Source organism: Pleurodeles waltl, chromosome 2_2 (genome assembly GCF_031143425.1).
Source record: "Pleurodeles waltl isolate 20211129_DDA chromosome 2_2, aPleWal1.hap1.20221129, whole genome shotgun sequence".
Lineage (NCBI taxonomy): Eukaryota > Metazoa > Chordata > Amphibia > Caudata > Salamandridae > Pleurodeles > Pleurodeles waltl.
The window spans coordinates 392,651,145-392,671,166 of NC_090439.1; the positions used below are offsets into that span (position 1 = coordinate 392,651,145).

Sequence of the window (20,022 nt, forward strand, 5' to 3'; positions counted from 1 at the left end):
CTGGCGCTGGACGCGGTCCGGGCGCAGAAGGGCTTGCCTCTGGCACACCAGCGGTGCGGCCGCCATTAAGAGGGTGGGGTGAGAGGGTGGAGCAGCTGGGAGGAGGGAGGGAGGGCCAGTGGGTGTGCGGGGGTGGTGCCGCAGGGGAGGCAGCGGCAGGGGAAACAGAGACCGGCTGGAGCCGGTGCTGAGAAAACGGGCGGCAGAGAGAGAGAGAGCGAAATGAGAGCTAAAAACAGGGGGGTGGGGCAGGGAGGCAGAGACGTGCTGAGCAAACAAGGCAAAAACAAAGCTAACAGCAAGAACTAAGTCAATAAACGAACTGCAATACAGAAACACAGAAGCACAATGTAAAAGCACTGAACAGGGCAGAAAAAGACTAGCAGACATAAAAAAACACCGAGCAGATTAAAGGCAGACACAAAAGGAATTACTTACGCAAGGGCAGCAGGAAAACCTACCACTAGGCACCAGGGATGAGGCGCAGGCAGGTGCCTGAGGGTGGAGGAGGGCCCCGAACTGCTGTCCGGGCGGCAGTTGACCGTGTCAGGGGCACGGGCGGGCTTGCCTAAGGTTTGCCTTACATCGTGGTCACTGCACTTTGACCCTATAAGTCACCCCGAGGGTATGCCCTTCAGCCCAAGGGCAGAGTGCATGTTTCTAAGTGTAAGGGTACTCCTGTATGAGCAGAGGTACCCCTACAAGCCCCAGACTCCATTTTCTGAGCTTTATAAGTGCAGGGAAAACATTCTAGACGCTAGTCATTGCCAGAGGTCCAGCTACATAATGGTTTCTCCGAACCTAGTCATGTTTGGTATAATACATGTTGGAATCATGCAACTACACCAGTTTCAGTGTTGGTTGCATGATACCATGTGCTTTGGGGGTTGCTTAGAGGATCCTCCATGTCTGTCTGTTCAGCCTTGCAGAGTCTGCATGGAAGCCAGTGGTGCCACCGACCCCAGACACTGTTCTGCCCTCCTGCTGCTGAGCTCAATTTACTCTGGCAGGGGAAGACCGAACAAAGGCTTTCCTTTGGAGGAGAAGTGTTAGCCCCTCTCCTTTAGAAATAGGTGTCTCTAGGCTAGGTTGGGGGAGCTCTTGAGTGCCAACAGACTCCTTAGAAAGGCACATTTAGGGCTCTTCTGCTAAAACTGTTTCCACCCAGTGCAGGAGCCCCGGGCCTAGATTGATCTTCAAGACTACTTCTGTGCCCTGGCCACAAGGACTCTGCCTGCAGTAAGGACATCCAGAAGGAATCTCCCTTGAAGTGAAGGAGTCACTCCCCTACATCTGCAGGCACCTCAACGTCTAAGACTGTTTTGAGGATCTTGCTGTCTCATAGTCTCCTCAAGGCTCTGCAACACAGGTGGTGGTTCTGTGGCCCACTAGAGGTCTGATTTTTCTTCTTTGCAACTGACAAGATGGTGGCCCTTGTTGGAGCTGCAGGGAACAACCCCTGTGCACAGTCTGTTGGTGTAAGGCTTACCAAGGCTGTTACCAAGGCTTATTGACTCTAACGCGAAGAACTCCTAGCTCCAAGAAACCCCAGCCTCAAGCAACACACTGCTGCAAGACTGACATCCTCTTTGCAACCTCTGCAGCGTGGACATCCATCTATTGTGTGCTGCTGAGGCCTCCTTGTGACTCCCTGTGCTTGCTGCCAGAAGGTCCTCCTGGCATCTGCATCAATTGTTGCTGATTCTCCTCACTGCTGAGGGGGAGTTCTGGCTTACATACAAAGGTTAAGTCCCTCGGACCTTGCTGGTCCCCATTACTGCAACTGCTTTTGTAACTTCTCTTCTTTTATTTGCCAGTGCTTGTTGGTGGACCTGCTGACCACTGACCCCTTTGTAATTGATGGGATAGCTCGTGAACGGCTCCTGAGATCCTCCTTCACCTGGACTTCACAGCTGCACTTCTTTGACCACCGTTCAACAGGAAAGCATCTCCAAGAAGGATGGGCATAGCCCCCTGCATCACCTGGGCATCCCCCTGCACCACCTGTGCACCACTGGGTGGTCTGCACTCTGTCCTCTTTTTCCTTAGGTCTTCTTCCAAAATAGATGCCTGGGTTCCATGACCTGGTCTACTGGTCACAACAGCAGCTATACAGCCAAGGTCCCCATTGATTTCAATGGGACGCCGCAGCGGCATCTCCATGACAACCTCCCAAAAGCACAGTACCCCTGAGAAGGATGGGCATTGCTCTTTTGCACCCCCTGGGCTCCTCCGGATGGTTTGGACTCTTACCCTCTCTCCACAGGGGCACCTTGTCAGCAATCCACACCTGGGTTCCACCGATCTGGTCCACTTGTTAATGCAGCAGCTGGACAGTTGAGGTCCCCATTGACTTCAACGGGAGGTTCCAACCTGACTTCACTCCTATGCACCTGGGTTTCCTGGTTATCCACAGGTGGGGGCATTCTTGAACCTTCCTTGTTCCAACGGGTTTCCTCTGGGTTCTCTGGGAAGGGTCCTTTTCCTGCCTTTTTCTAACTGCGGCTTACCCAGTGTTATCCTATGGGACACCTGACACTAATTAATACCTATGCACCCTGGCTTCTTGGGAATCCCTGATACTTACCTCTGGTGACTTAGTACTTCCCCAGTCCTTAGGATTTTTGAAAGTACGTCTCGTTCTGCTGTGACTTTTCCCACCCATTTTTTTATTGTATGACTTGTCCCCCCTGTAGGGGCCCATGTTATTATATGCTTCTACCCTCGTGTTATGAAGTATATTTTTGTGTATTCATCCCTCCAGTTAGGAAATATACCATACTTAGGTTACTGTCTGTGCGTGAATAAAAACTTATTTTTCTAACACTTGGTGTAGTCCTTTCTTGTGTATAAATCATTGACTGACTGTGGTTATTGCAATTGCTTTGTACTCTCTCCGATAAGCCTTAGCTGCTCTCCACAGCTCTCCTTTTCCGAGTGCTTTGGTTATTGGAAAGTCTCTAGCACTATCACTAAGGGTTTCCTGGACTCAGTGCGCGGGGTGCCTCACCTATAGGTGTAAACCATATACTGAGCAAGCCTCCTACAGGAACCATGGCAAACAGTATAACGTGAGGTATAAAATAGCAGAGTAACCAAACTTCATCACAGTGCATTATTTATAAAACCATCCACAGAAGCTCACCTAGATAAATTCTTAAAAGATCGATGTAAAGGAACAATAATAAAGATTATACCACTCTCGTAAAATGAACCCACTCCTACCATGCATGATGGTATAAAGCAACGGAAGATTTCAGATGTTGATTTGCAATGCACTTATTATTTGGGCATGTTTTTTAGTCATCTGCTGTTTTTAAGAGTGCACGAAAGTATTTTGTAGCAAAGGATGACATGCCTATTGTTTTCTTTGACTTGTTCTAGGTGAGGTTTACCAGCTTGTCGATTGGATCCTCTGTAGCATCTGTCGAGGAAGGATGCATCGCATTAGCCGACAGCTGCCAGAACATATCTGGAGGACTGTGGGGGACCGTGCTAAACATTCTGTTAGACCATACAGAGTGCAGCATGGTGCGAAGAGAGGTATGCTAGCCTTGTCACTATTAGGCTATTTTAGGTTTCGCCATAGAAGTGAAATAATGAAAGCAAATATAGATTTTATATGCGTTTACTTTGGTCAGAAATATATGTGTTATACATCAAAAAGTTTATCGCTGTTTTAGATGATTAACCCCTAGTAAAGAATTTGAGCAGACGTCCCTTAGTAAACAGCCCATAGGAAATGGTGTCAGGAAATATTTAACGGTTAATTGAGAAATGGTGTTGCCCACAAGCTGGTAAACCAAATGCTTTGAGTTTTAGTGACCAATTTCTGATGAGCATTATTGTGACGTTTAAACTCGCCAAAGCTAATGACAGAATAAATATACATGTTGTTTGCACTTACCATCCAAAAACGTATTACTTTTATATCCTTTTGCCACCCCGTAAAGAGACGAGCTCCATCTTTGCAGATCGACTACTTGATTTAATCTACATTTTTTTTTGTTCAGTATTTTAATTGCGAGAAAGAACAATGCTGACGTAAAATGAACTTTGCCCCCCCTTGAATGTTTCATTAACTAACAAGTACAATGGCCATTGTGTACTTTCCCTACATTCGGAATGAATGTAAACTGAGCGAAAAAACTACGGAAGATAAAGACACGATAAAGAGAGAAAGAAGTCGGAAAGTCCTAGCTATAAGACAGGCGGATAGGCAAAAACCGAGCCGTTACCCGAGTTTTGCGTTCCTATGCGTGGAGTAAACGTGTTAGGCTTGGGCTGTTCATGAATGGCTCACTTTGTTAGGGTTCTGTTCCACGTGCCCCGATGCCACCACCCCCAAAAATTACTGCTGATCACAGTTAACAACGGGTTAAGAAGTTGATCAGGGGATCACAAGTGGGACACACAGGGTTGCCCTAGAAGTGAGGTAATGCAGGGGAAATCGGTACTTTTGGTCGCAAATCTCCCAGTAGTTACTCATTTACCCCCAGCCTGTCATCCAGATGTTTGAACACCCGGCCAGTGGAGCTAGGCACTTGTAGTTGAGTTTTCCTTTCTAGCTTGCTATGTTAACCCTGCTGTCAATTTTTTGAAGGGTTCACAGGATGTGCTTCGTAGGAGCGTACATGTAGTTTTGAAAGTAGTGATAACGTTGTTATGATCAATAATAGCATCTTTTCCCACTAGAGTACTGTAGCATTACTTTTTTCAGAATCTGAATCTTCTTTTCAATTGTGTGTGGTTCTTGTCACCATTTTGTGAACAGAATTATTTGAAAAATCATAATCTTCAATGCAACTGGGCGCATATTGCATGCAGTCTTAGATTGAATAGCATCTGCCATTTTCTTATGTGCTTTCTTAATACATTTGATGGCCTTTAACCTTTATCAAATTCACAAATTGGGATATTATGTGTATTTACAAGCTGCAGAAATGATTAAAAAATACTCCTAGTTTTCCCACAGCTCTCTCTATATTAAATGAAGAGTGTTTACTTAAGTTAAAACAAGAATGAGGTAAGTCCAGTCTTAACTCTTAGGCCCCGAATTTGACTTTGGCGGTCGGGCCTCCAGACCGCCGCAGGGGTAGTTGGGGGTCAGGGCTGGTGGCGCAGTCAGTGCAGCCAGCATTGGCTCCAGCTGTAAGGCGTGCCGGCACCAATGCCGGCTGCACTGACTGCACATCCCGCATGTCAGGTGCACTGTGGCCATGCACCATGTCATGCATGGCAGACAGTGCGCATACAGACTATGCTGGCGGGGGCATGCAAGCCAACAACATGGGAAGTTGCTGTCCTAGGGCCCCCCTGTGGCGCGTTCTTTGCCTCTCCGCCGACCTTTTCATGGCAGTGACCCCACCATGTAAAGTTTGGCAGAAATGTAGGTCAGAATATGGATGGCGGTGCCACTGCTGGCACCGCCTCCATTTTCCGCCGTTGCAGAGGGACAGGTGTTGGTGGTGGTCTGACCACCAGCATTCACATCAGGCGGTTGGACCACCGAGAACGCGGCAGTCGCACCGCTACAGTTGGTACGGCGGTCTTGGAACCCCCGTACCTCTAATCAGGCCCTTAGTCTTATAATTGTCCCAAATTGCTAGTACATCAGAATTATGATACCCGTTTGCAAACTTTGTATTGAAAGGTATTAAGTTGTATTTTGAAACCTGTTAGAATATTGTTGCTTATGTTGTCATGTTTAATTCAAATTAATAAAGTGGTTTAGCTATTTCCTTTTCTGCTGTGCCCACAGTTAAACCACATCATGCCTTGGGTTGCAGGGAAGGAAGGTTGGTAATCATAGAAGTGAGTTTGCATGAGAACAATCTTTGACCTCTCTAACTGGAGCTTCTTTTGGTCTGTATTTGATTTCTTTTAAAATTCAATCAGAGTACCTAAAGAAGGAAGTAAAGAGGCGCCTTTGTGGCATATAACATGTATTCAGGCCACTCGTCAGGGCAGCTGTTATGGTTATGGTAGCTATTCTGTGTAAGCTCTATTTTTGCCATTTAAAAAAAAAAAAAAAAAAATTACGTTAAGCTCCAGTGTCTTAAAGTATTGCAATACACTTAAAGTGGTCCCCGAAAGATTTTTGTGTTCAATAATTTCTCTTGCATAATAAATATTAATGGGATGGAAAATATGCAAGAACACCATAGTTCTCGTTGCCCAAAAAGAACAAAACTCCATCCTTTGTGTGCCACTGCTTTATACCTGTTATTATGCAGTTATATGTCCATAAAATTCTTATTTTATGTTACTTAGAGTGGCAGTGGTTTTAGAGCTTTAAAAAAAAAAACTTCGGGGAAAAAAAGTAACCCTGTCCGGTTTCTTGACCTTAACACACACAGGTCATTCATATAGAACCATCATGACTTATATGACATCCAACCCAATATATGAATTCCTGGAATGGCGGAACACTCTTTCAAATCCATTTTTCTCTGTCTTATGCTATAACGAAAGTGGGACAAATTGAGATTTCAACAATGGTATTTGTGAGAAGTCTCAGCATTGCCACTGATTAGTTTATCCTTAACGCTGTCAATCTGCAACATATAAATTAGTACAGTGTTGCTAAGACTTCTGTGCCCATTTGGCTCACAAGGGAGACTGACTGAAACTTTCTGTTGTAGAGATACTCCGATGTTGCCTGTGAGATAGATACATTTATTTTGCACAAGGCACTTTACTCATTGTAATGCTGTGTTTAGAGCATCGGTGTTTGCCTGTATCTTGTTTTTTTTTGCTTTTTACAGGGCCTGCTTTTAGCATGGCCTGATTTTATTGTTTTGCCTACTGAACTCTTTAGCACTTAGCGCGTTTCAGTGCCGGGTCCACATGACATCCAGGCATCCCTGCACTACTGCAATGGGGCGGGACCTTTTCGGCTTGGTCACTCTCCTTGCTTTAGCTGCCATCTTTGGGGTTAACGGGCTAGTTTCAGGCAGGGAATGCCCCCACCATATATTGGGCCTCCCAGTGGCAGACGTGTGGAGTGGGCTTGCCGCTGGCGTGCCTAAGGCAAGTCAGTCTGCGCCCGTCCACGCTCTGCCCGCACTCAGGGCCAGCTATGTTGCACGATGTAGGGCAGCACTTCGTGTTTTCTCCTGAGGTGCTTTCCTCTAAGTCTGGCGGGCCTTGTCCAGATATCTTTGACCTTTCATAGCTACCTATCTCTGGGGGCTGTGCCATCTGCTCTTTTAACCTGTCTGATGTTACTTTGTGTGAAGGTTCTCTTACTTCCTTGGGTAAATCTGTACAGAAGTCCACAGAATTTTAGTGGCTCAAGCGCACTAGTCAAATCTTGCTCTGCATATTCATGATGTACTCTATGAAAACACTCTTGATGCGATGTTTTTTACTGATTCATGGATGAGTGAAAGCTCATTACCTGATATTGTGTTGCCTATTCCATAAGGCTCATCTATCACACACCGAGATAGTGATTTAAAAAGGAGAAGTTGTGGCCGTGAGTGCATAAAGACATTTATGTGTACTTTCTTTGATATTTCGGAATTGTGGGGTAGTGAATGTCTGGGTTTCTGCCTTTTCCCCTCTGCTAAGAAAACTGTGGCTGGTGTGTTTATCACCTTTCAAAGCATGTGGGTGATTTTCTATCCTCACTTGATGAATGCATTTCCAAGAATATTTTGAAATATTTGAATTTCTCTATACTTGGTGACCTGAATCTACGTATTGAAAAAGTCTCTGGTCCATTTATTGGTCGTCTTATTAACAATATCTGCTTGGAATCTCACACACTTTGTTGACCTTCCCATACACCTGTCAGGTCACATTTTAGAACCTACTTTTTTCAATGGTTGGGTGGAAGTCGTTGATGTTAAATGCAATACCAGGACTGACCACGCAACAATTTCCTTTACTCGGCCACTAGACCAGGGTGTGAAAGGTAGAATATCAAAACCTTCATGGGCCCTACTGCTTTCGGCCAAGACATCTACAGAAGAGATCTCGAGCCTTAATAAAAAGGCACCCCTGGCCTAACTGACCCTTATACCATGGCAGTTAATGCATGGCTTACCCACATGGCAGATAACATTGCGCACTGAAGGCAGGGACTGATCTCCTAAAATGAGCTGCTGCCCATGGTTCATTAAGGAGCTTAAGGAAAAACATGTCAATACTGTAAAAAAAAGGCTGCAGGGAAGAGGTTACTTAGCAGTAGGTAAAGAAATATGTTTAAAAAAAAAAATCTAAATAAGGAAGGCGCAAGCTAAGTTTCTTGAGAACCAAATAGCAGCAGCCTGCAATAAATTCAGGGAGATCTTTAGGGCAGTGAGGACATTTTCCAATCCCAGCACAGCCACCCAGCCCTTAGTAGGCTCTCCTAAACCTTGTGCGCAATTGGCTAATTTTTTTAAATCTTATCATCAATGGCATAGTTGAGGCCTTGAAAGCTTCCGTCCCTCAAACCACTTCTGATGTAAAGGGGCCAGACTGCATATCTGGGAGCGAGTCCATCACATGGGCCTGTTCTCCGTCCAATTTTGCTAGCATTACCCTGGAGGACTCTGCTAAGGCCTTGAGATCCTGCAGGTCTAGCTCTCCGGATAAGCCATGCACTCCCCAAATCCTGCAATCAAATTGGGAAGTCATTACAACTTCTCTTAATTCCCTCCTTAATGTGTTCCTACTCCAAGAGACTGTGCCAAGCTGTTGAAAAAATGCTAGGCTTATTCCTCTTTTGAAAAAGACTACAGCTGACTAGTCCATCCAGGTCATTTATAGACCTGCTTCATACGGCCAGCATTCTCCAGACTTTTAGAGAAGTTAGCACCCAGTTGTCCAAATATCTGGACAGCAACTAATTGTTGCATGCATCTCCGTTGGGCTTTTGCCCAGGGCACAGGACAGAAACACCACTGGTTGAAGTAGCTGATACCATCAGGCTAGCAGTGGACGCAGGGAATCATACAGCCCTTTTACTATTAGATCTGTCGGCTGCATTTGATACATCTCCCATCCTATCCTGCTTCAGCGACTGAGTAACATCGGGATTGGGGGGTCAAATAGAAGCCAGTCAGTCTGGATGCCACCCTTTGCCTTGGATGCAAAAGCTCTTAGTTTTGGAGGCCTGCAGGGCTCTGCTTTGTGCCCTACGTGATTTAACATCTGCATGAACTCTCTTGCAGTATTATTGGAGTCATTCGGGGTTCAGGTGGTATCCTATGCCGGCGACACATAAATTGTCCTCATTTGGGTTAGGAATTCTCCCAATGTTCAGGGACATTTTGTGGCCTGTCTCTCTGCAATATTTGAGTGGATGGGTGAGAATAATCTTCAGTGTAACACAAGCAAGAACGAAGTTGTAGTCTTTGGCTCTCCTTATCCCACCTGGGGTTGTGATTTTTGGCCAAGCTCTGCTTACTCAAACCACCTTTCCCCCCACTGCCACTACTCCCCGGTTACTGTGACCATAACTTGCGCGTAAAGTTTGACAATTAACTCTCCAGGTGGACAGTGTGCTAGGAGTCTGCTATGTTTTTTTAAGAATTCTAAAAAAGAATTATAGGCATGCTTCTGGCACTGTGCTGAAAAATGGTCATTCATGCTGCTATAATCTTGAGGCTGGACTATGCAAATGCATTATTTTGGAGCCTTTCTCTGTATCATCTCAAGAGACTTGAGCTGGTACAGAATGCTGCTGCCCACCTACTGCTAAATGTTCAAAAACTTGACCACATCCAGGTACATCTAAGGCATTCTATAAAGCGGGACCCAGTTATTTGGTCAATAGAGTAAGTTACTATGCCCCCTCAAGAGTTCTGAGCTCCTCAGATGTACTTTTGGCCGCTCTACCCAAAACTAGGCAAAGGAAATGTGGGAAATTCCTCTTTCTCTGCCTTGGCCCCATAGAGTTGGAATGATCTGCTTCAATATTTACGTGCCATTAAAAATGAAGGCTTCTTGAAGCGGGTTTTCAAAACATGGTTGTTTAAGCAGGCGTTCTAAAGTCTCTCTGTTTCTGACCATGGGTTTGGACTTAAACACTGAGACACTCGATTGAGTAGCCATGCGCTCTATGTAAACCAAAATAATAATAATAAATAAACAACTTATGCAATCTTTCTTTTCTAATGGATACTTCTAACTGCAGATTCTTCACCTTTAGAATATCTTCAGGTGCCTGTATTGCTCCCATGCACCAGTGGGTATTGCTTTGTAGCTCCTTGTTGACTTTGTGCTGTCTGGAAATTGAGTGGAGCCATATGTAAGTGCCACCCCCTGTGTGCTGATATCAGTTCCTTTCTTTCTGTGCCATTGAATGCAGATCCAGAGACCTGCTCCCTTTCTTTTCCAAATTGGTTGATTGAAGACCTATGCCCCTTCTGAGACTATTGGCCTCCTGCATCCTACTTGCTGGCTTGGCCAGGTGGCATATATGGGAATTACAGTAGAACCTGAAGTCTGTGGGTCAAGCACCAAAGGAATCTGTTGGATACCATACAGGTTTCTGTGAAGGCTGCAAAATATTCGTAGAAATGTTTGCTCAACTGCAATTGAAATAGCTGTAGACCCATCTCCCTTCCCCACCCAGCACTGATGGTAGTGTGAGAAGCGTCACAACTGGATGGGGTGGGCAGGTGGTGATATGGGTGAGGTGGAGATCAGAGGACTCCGGGCTCTCGAATTTTGGAGTTGCAGTTTATTCACTTGAATCTGAAGGCCTTCCTACTGTCCATCAAAGAGTGTCTGGGACACATCCTTATGGACACCACTGCCATGTGATACTGCAACAAGTAGGCAGATGTATGGTCCTGTGTCGAGAAGCTCCTTGCTTTGGGAGTTGGCTGTTGTGTCTTGGCACTTCCCTGGTCATGAACCGCCTGGCGGGCCCTTTAAATGCCAGGGAAGATGCACTCAGCTGGCAGTACCTGGAGGATCACAAATAGTGATTTCATCCGAGGTGGCACATGGCATTCTTGGACATTGAGGAGAGTCCTGGCTGGATGTTTTTGCCACCACTGAGAATGTGCAATGTCAACTGTTTTGCACTTTGGAGTTCCCAAGAAGGAAATGTCTGGAAGATAGATTCCAGCAAGAGTGGAACACCACACTCCTATATGCCTTTGTGCTCCATCTCTTCTACCCAGGGTTATGACGAAGATCAGGAAAGACTGTGCCCAGGTCATCCTGATGGCTTCAGATTGAGCAAGGAGAGTGTAGTACCCAGAACTTCTGGGCATGAGCATCTCTTCTCCAGTCAAATATGCACTACGAGAGAAACTTTTGCCTAAGCAGCAGGGTAGGGTTCTGCACCTGGGCCTGCACGATCTACATATCCTTGCATTGAGATTGAGAGGCATGGGTTAACTGCTCTTGATCTCCCTCCTGAGCTTGTAAATGTTATCCTTGCTGTGAGGTACCTAACTACTAAGTATGTTTATACCAGGCACTGGGACAAGTTTGTGAACTGGTGTGGTGTATGCAACACAACCCCTTTACAAGCCAACTTGTCTTATTGTTTGTTCTGTCTTTAGCTCAATTATTACTTTCTGAAGGCACCATTCCATATTATTTGCTAGCTTTTTCTGTGTTTTTGTTTGTTTTCCAGACCAGCCATCCTTGTTAAAATTAGTTGTTGTGATGAGTTTTCTCAATGGTTTTCTCCTAAACCTTTTTTGATGCTACAATGACATTATAATTTGGTCCTGACTTTTCTCATGTACTTCCTTTGAGCTGATACACACCTTCTCATTGTTTCTTCATACTTTGAAGACTTCTTCTCCAGTATGGGATCTTTCATAGATTCACATGCTTGAATCATTCCCTGTCGTCGAAGTGGGAGCCCCACTGTACAATAATAAAGCAGTATGTATCATTATCATAGGTTATAATGGCAATGAACAATCACTTTAATAGCCTTTGTCCTTTTTAAAAAAAAGGACCAGGCTTCAGCTATAACCAGTCATGCGTTAGCACCCTATAGAGCACTCCCAAGAGAGGCTCAGTCCCTCAGATTTTCTACAGCACATCATGTGAAGGGAGTCTCCCTGAACTCTGCTCAGTTTCTTCAGCATTACTTCTTTTTGTATCATCTAAGATTGTATTTCCTTTGACCCTGGCACTAATAAGTCAGAACATAAGAAACAATGAGAGACATTAGGAGTGTATCTGCTATGTTCAATCTACCCACGGGGTAAAGGACAACAAAATAAGTTTAACTTTTTCTTCTACAACTCTCATGTATAGAGAGATCAGGCTATTATTATGGCTACAGAAATGTAAATCTGTCAGGGTTGATGAGGAGGACAGTGAGGTTTCCTTCAGCACACAGGAGAGGTCAAAGGGAGAGGTCACACCAACGGTCTCCAGAGGTGTACAGAAAAGCCATAAATAAGACTCCCCATGAGTCTTGAAAAGGCAGTTCTCAGGGAGAGAAAAAGGAAAAAAAAATCCTCAGATCAATATCAGACTTTACGCCTCCCTCTTCAGTCCTGACACTAAAGACACTACTCTTCAGAAGCCAGTAAGGGTGAAACATAACCTGACAGTGAGATCTTTACGGCAAAACCACTGTAAAAATCTTGTCTACAATAACCTCATCTATGATAAAGCCATCTACAACAGCGGTCTATAATAACCCCATCAACGACAGTCGTCTATGATGTACGTCCCCTACGACGTCATCTATTACTTACATCGTCTACAACAGTCATTTATTGTAGTCGCCCACGATAATCTTGTCTATGATGGTCGCCAACAGCAGTGGTTTATGATAACCTAATCTTTGATAACTCCTCATCTATGACGGGTGCTGACGACTGGGTCGTCTCAGATGGTCCTCTACAATAATCTTATCTTCAGTGGTGGTCTACGATAACCTTGACTACGATAAACTTATCTATGATAACCTCATCTAGGACGGTCGTCTACTATGGTTGATGACGGTCATCTGTGCTAACCTCATCTATGAGAACCATGTTTACAATAGCCTTGTCTACAATGGCCTCATCTATGAAGAAGGACTCGCCAACGACAATCTTGTCAACAATACAAACGACGACGAAAGCACAATAGTCATCAACAAAAACCAAAGGCACCACAATAGTCTTTTATAACTTAATGTCAAGAAAGAAGAGGCCTAATATGAGCATGTCTTCAATAGACTGCAATATGTGGAGCACTTTCAGCGCTGTGCTCTGCCTCCAAATTCAGAGGGCATGGTTCAGGTTTCTATAGCTATAGTACTAACACCTATAAGGCGTGTTAGAGGATTACTACAAGCACTTTGAGCTTTCAAGGTCACATCGTCTCCGATATGTCAGCTTTCTCTGATGCTCTTGTCACTCCAGGAATGACTTTTGTGTCAAATCTTGCTATGCTTCCTCAGAATGACTGTTACCTTCTCTCTATTATCACCTGAAGAGAACCAGTCACAATACTGAATCTTTGCCAGATAAATGGGATGATTATTTAATACCGACACCTTCATCTTGTAGTGTGATTGGTTTTACGTATCCTTTGCGCGTTAGCTTCAGGCTTTAGGCCTTTGTGCACTTTGCCCTGGATGTATTTTATTCATTTGCTGACAGCTTAGAGCCTCTGTGCACTTTGCCTTAAATGCTTTTTATTAGGCTTTGTACTGTTATTTTTCAAATAGCCAGTTCTATGGTTTTGTTTTTTATTCATATCACACTGTTTTGCCTACTTCAGCACTGGAGTTCTCCATAACACATTCACTCTGTGCTTCAGTCAAGGATACAGTCTGGTACATTGCCGATAGACGTGGTAGGAGTTTAGACTTGGCCTTCCTGCGTAGGGACATTATGTGATCACACTGACATGTTAGTTATGAAATCACTTCCTTGTCCCAATACACGCAAGAGGGAGATTCCGACCAGGGAACCACAACTAGACGCTGACTGCCTCGTTGCAGATGCTGAACCAGATCACAGGCCTTTGCTCAGGTATGAAGGCTGATGTCTCCCCAGTGGTTCGGAAAGGCAAGCTAGAAGCTTAACATGCTGTGCTCTAAATAGAACAAGCAGAGGGAGAGTAGAAACTGTTAGGCACTATGATAGCTTTGTTCTTATGTTTTACTCTCCTGGTGACTATTTCAATCCTACTGTGTTGTATTGTTCTAGTTATTGCGGCTCACACCTTATTATCTAAAATACAGTCGTTTTATTAAAACATTATATAAAACTTATACTGTCTTTGTCATTTGTATATGAGATCATATTGTAAATGAGAGAGTGGGTTTGGATCTGAGTGACCACGACTTCCCTGAGAAGTTCCAAAGATGTCATGCGCTCGGCTGCCCAATCATTTCTTCCCTGTGGGAGAAATGAGGCACTGCTAGTTAGCCGGAGCAAAAAACGGATTTAGGGTGACAGAGTTCCTTACACGTGGGTCGGACTCAGTCCCCCACACCGTTATCGATCCTGCTGCCTAGAAATCCAGTAGTCTCATTTAGGATAATGAGAGCCCACGTGACATGGCGCCGCCAACCATTGGTCTGGCTCTGATTTTCGGGTCCGGCTGACTCTCTCGGTCTCATATACGTATACGGAGACGTCCGTGGCACTGAGGGCTTCCGCCACCGCAATATAGGTAGATCCTATTAATTGCGGTTGGTTGTTCAAGCTTGAACTTTAAAAGGAAAACCCCGATATTGGTGTGCCTTCTCTGACCTAGTGCTAGTTTTTACAAATGGCGAATCCTAATGTAGTGAATATAGCAATCAATATGCGTCACCCGCTCACAGGACATCTGATAGCACATGGACTGACGGTCCAGGGGGGTCCGGTCACTTTTGTGGTGGATGCCCATGCAGCCTATAGAACAGAACTTTTTTATTCTTGGGTCGTATTTCCAGCAGTTGATGGGGGTACAAATACTTTTCACGAATACACTGTTGCGAATGTCCCTGGACAGTACAGGGCTTACGCATACTTAGAGATACCTCTATCTTATCAAGAACACCATAATTGGCTTGATGGCGCCCTCCCACATACAGTAGCAGAAGTGAGGTTAGGTCCGTATGATGGTCCGACCTGGCCATTATTGGCTACTTACACACCATATCCTGCGGTTGCAAATTTGGCAGTGGCTGACGTGCGTCGTTTATATATAGACTTGGCAACTACATACAGAAGACTGGTTCAGTTTGTAATGCAGGCATTAAATACTAATGCAGCGCGTGCTGCTCCGGCGCACCCACAGGCAGTGGTTCCGGGTATCAATACGGCCACTGTACACTCAGTTATGGGTAAGGTACCGGCTAAACGTGAGGAGACGCTGGAAGCAGTATTTCCCCATACGGGACCTCAGGATAAAAATAGAATATTGACGATGTGTTTGCCGTATGGCATGGTTCCGCCGGTGGACCTTTGTAATACCTGGGGCACGGTGTTTGCCGCGCTCTACACTACGGCACACGGTACACCGACATTAGCTAATTTACCGGAAGTGCTTAAACAAATTCAAGATGAATATGGGGCTGCCCCTGCCTTAGATTTGGGCATGCAGTTAATGGGCAATTTTGCCGCAGTTTCTTCTATTATTTTGAGTAATCTCAAGGGAGAGGCAGTAGCGCTAGCGGTGCGAATGCGTCTTCGGGATGTTCCGCAGATTAATCAAGAGCGGGAACTTCCGAGAATAATAGCAGAAACCTATTCTAGTATTGGTCGCGATAGCCTAGGGGCTAGACCACAAAAACCCCAATTACAGGGTAAAAATAATAAAGATAATGCTAAACAGCAGCAACCTGAGGGTACTAAAAAGCGCTGGGAAAAGAAACAGCAAACACCTACAAAAGATGGGGGGCAGTCTCCGCAACCGGAGACCCTGCAGAATAGGTATAATCTCAGGAATAGGGATACTTTGAAGACGCCTGATAGATATCAATATACTGATACACGCCAATCTCGTTCCTTTCAGGACTCCTCAGAGAAGAGAAGTGAGAGAGGTGGGCGGTCAGAGCGGAGGACGGAGTACGTGAAACCGAGACAGGATTCACAATGTTCAACTGAGGTTTCTATTAAACAAGAAGAGAAACCGCTGCAACAAAAACAGCAATTTAAAAAGAAGAAAGTGGCAGCAGTCTTAGTTAGACATGCCGCTCAAGAAGAGACTTCTCTTGATGAACAAGACATGGGCGTTAGCACTGTTAGACAGCGCGGCAGAGGTCACAATAGTTCGCCGGAGTCTTCTAGAGCATCTGGAGGTGAAAGCAACTGATGACTTCATACAAGTCGAAACGCGGATATGCGAGTCTCTGATCCTGATAGAGTATATCAAGTGACTCTGCGATTAGAAGGGGACATTGACCGCATTGTACACGCCATCTTTTGGGACCATGTGGTAAAATCATATGATGTTCTGCTGGCCGAACAGGATTGGCCACCTGACTTTGTTTGCGACTGTCCGGTTGGGGAGGAGGTTATTACGCCTTCCTTGTCACCACTTGTTCCGAGAGAACTAGCGGAGTCCTATAGTAAAACATGGGCTCTAGCATAGGCTCCCGCCCTATATAGAAATAACGTGGGGTGGGATGACAATCACCTTATCATGTAATTCTAATAAAGGGCGAACCTCAGCCACAGCCGCAGTATCCTATCAAATTTGAGGCAAGGGCACCGGTTAGGAAAATTCTTACACAATTGGAGTACCAGGGTGTAATTGAGCCCTGTGTCTCGCCGATGAATAATCCCTTATTTCCGGTTGCTAAACCGGACCATTCATATAGGATAGTGGTGGATTACAGACATTTGAATAGTCATACACGCACATATGCAATACAGAATTCACATAGCGCAGCGCTTATGAATAATATCGTACGTAAGAAGTACAAAACAACGTTAGATATCTCGAATGGATTTTTCTGCCAAAATATAGCGCCCGAAAGTCGGGACTATACCAGTTTCAGTGCGTTTGGCTCTCAGAAAAAGTTTTGTTGTTTGCCTCAGGGGTATAAGAATAGCAAGGGACTTTTTTCGGCTCGGGTAACTGAAATGCTGCACGAGTTGGACCCTGAAGCGTTGTCATATGTTGATGACATATATCTGACAGACAATGAGATTCTGCAACTTCTAAGGCATGTATCGCGCATTGTTGTGGGGTTTGCTGATATTGGCTATAAGTTTAATTTTAAGAAATCAAAGATTGCCTTCCTCAGCGTCATTTTCCTGGGATATGAGTTGTCGAGTGAGGGCAAGAGCTTAGCGCCACATTTTTGGGAGAAATGTGCTTTATTGCAGCCTCCTAATACGGTTCGGAAGCTCCAGTCATTGTTGGGGTTTCTGAATTTTGGCAGAACTTACATTCCTGATTATGCTATGCGTATAAAACCCTTATACGAATTGATTTGCCCTAATTTTTCGAGTAGATTTTGGACGATTGAGCATACACACATACTACGAGAGTTACAGACGGATCTCTTAGCAGTTAAAGACTTACACACACGGGACAATAAGACACATTTACTCATCAGGGTGATACCTGGGGCTGTTGGGTTTACGTATGTCACCTTTAATGAGGGTGAGACAGTCCTGATTGCATACAAGTCCCACTTGCATTCTGCTGCAGAACAACGATTTGCACAGGCTGAGAAAATACTCACTGCAGTACAGATGGCTGTGATTAAAGAAAGACCGCTTGCCCAGGGCCAACGCATCATTGTCGTTTCCCCGATTCCGGCCTTAGAGGCTGTTACAAAAGCGAGTGTTCCTAATTCGAAAGCTTTACACCCGCGATGGATTCAATGGGCTACGTCTTTGACAGCCACTGATGTAGATTACATATTTGACCCTAAACTGCAGACTCCAGAATTTCTTCAATATGAAATGGAGTACCCAGTTCCTGCTGGTACGTTGCCTATTGACCAATATCAGGTGGTCATGTATACCGATGGCTCTGCGCAACCAGCGGTTGGGACTAAACAACAGTATTCTGCTGCATGTGCGGCAGTGAGCGGCACTATGGAGGGGGAAGTGTTCTGCCCCGGACATACTTATACTAAAACCTTGGGAGATTGCACGGCACAGCCGGCTGAGCTCAAAGCTCTATTGTTAGCGTTGGAACACGCGGATCCGGCGATTTTGACCTTGCTGGTCTGTGACTCCTACTACTGTGTTCAGTCTTTCATTGAATATCTGCACTATTGGAAATTGAATGGGTTCAGAGATTCTAAAGGCAACATCATTAAACATAAATTGTTGTGGGGTAAGGTTGCGGATCTGAAAGACACGCTTCCTAAGGTCCATGTTTTGCATACACTTGGACACCAGCGCGTTGGAATACATGTTGCTGGGAATACTTTGGCTGATGAATCCGCAAAATCGGCAGTGGCTGTCGCCACTGTGGCCGCAGTGACTCGTTCGAGTTCCAAACCAGACACAGAGATTTCAGCTGCCATAAAGGCTGCGGCTGATGGCACGCCATTTCCTAAAGGATTTCCTTCTAAATATAGTTACTGCTTGAGTAGTGCGCTGAATGCTGCTGTTAATATTCCAGGCATTGGTGTACGTGAAATACCCAATAAAATTGGGAGCCCTCGATTAATTTCTGCAGCACATGAGGGGGTGGCGTCTGCACATGCTGGGGTGGCTGCCACGATTTCACTTTTACAGGCTCGTTACTGGTGGCCTGGTCTCTATAAAGAGACAAAGCAATATGTCCTTTGTTGTGACGTTTGTCAATAGATTAAAGCTTCGTCGGCTAGACGCCCCTTCTGATTTCAAATAAACCTTTACAGTGTGTGTACTTGGATCATTGTGGTCCGCTGACACCAGATAGTGCATACAAATATATATTGGTTGCTGTAGATTCGTGCTCCAGAATTGTGTGGGTATGGCCACAACGCTCGGCTGACTCTCGAACTGTTATTAAGGATTTGCGCATCTTTGTCGATACATTTGCAGTTGCGGCTTTTCATTCGGACCAGGGCCCTGCTTTTGCCTCCAAGGCATTCAGGGACACCATGGCTTCGTTGGGGGTCCAACTCCAATTCTCATCTCCATTTCATCCCGAGGGAAATTCTGTCGTGGAGCGTTTAAATCGTGATTTAAAGCAATCCTTAACGGCCAGAGTTATAGGTACGGGTCCTGGTTGGCTAGCCCACCTGTATGGAGTACAGAGAGCACTTAATAACTTGCCTAGAAGGTCACTGGGAGGTCGTACTTCATATGAGTGCCTGTTTGGAACACGAATGTATGTTCCTGATCTAGATGGTCCTGGTGTGGAGGCGGCAGTTACGCCCTTTGACATAAATGATCGTGTCACTGTTTTGCAGGATTTACAACAATTCCGTGAAGATAACTCTTCTGCAAGTGCTCCCTCCTCAGGAATTAAGGATTAGCCAGTAACACCTACTGGTTGGATACCCAGGATTGGGGATCTAGTGCGTGAAAAGGTCGCAGTAAAGAAAAATTTGGTCCTTCTTATCGAGCACCTGTCCCTGTGTTAGGGGTAAGCGGCACGAGAACTGTGATTTTACCGCCGCTGCAAGGAGCCAAAGGGAATCGCTTTGTTTCTATTGATAATGTCAAGTTACAACATGTGGCCGATTCTGCACAGCAGACCAAGAGGGACACCCAGTAGTACCGGAATCCCTCTCACTACTGGGGAAGAAGTCCTGTTGCAGGTGATTTACACCAACACTGTTTCCTCTCCGGGCTTGGGGAGGGTGGATGATGATCTTGCGATTGTTCCACAGACGACGATTAATATGGAATCTTTTGATCAAGTTGCTGTACGTTCTACTGATGTTTCTGAACATATGGTTTATAGCGTGCCTAGGCGAGAGCCTCCATCTGCTTCTTTGTTCACAGTTGCACCTTTTGCAAGAACTGCCTCTGGCTGCTTCAACGACGCTGATGATGCAGTGTCCAGCGCCTCGTCCTCGATGTCTTCTGTCCGAGGTCTACGTAAGCTGCTGGGTTGGCTTAAACGCACATATTTTGTTTTTCCTTGGAACTATTTGTGGCTTTTTATGGCCGTGATGACTCTTTTATTATGGTTGGGATTTGTGGTTACTTTTTTTCT

The 20,022-nt window shown here is 45.2% G+C and overlaps 1 protein-coding gene across 2 annotated transcripts in view; it reads left to right on the forward strand.

Moving 5' to 3' along the window:
- RTTN (rotatin) overlaps positions 1-20,022 on the forward strand; it is a 978,768-nt gene that overhangs the window by 528,787 nt on the left and 429,959 nt on the right. For both annotated transcript variants that reach the window (XM_069219896.1, XM_069219897.1), the window contains exon 31: positions 3,385-3,543. In XM_069219896.1, coding sequence (XP_069075997.1) covers positions 3,385-3,543 — 159 coding nt within the window. The remainder of the gene's footprint in view (positions 1-3,384; positions 3,544-20,022) is intronic.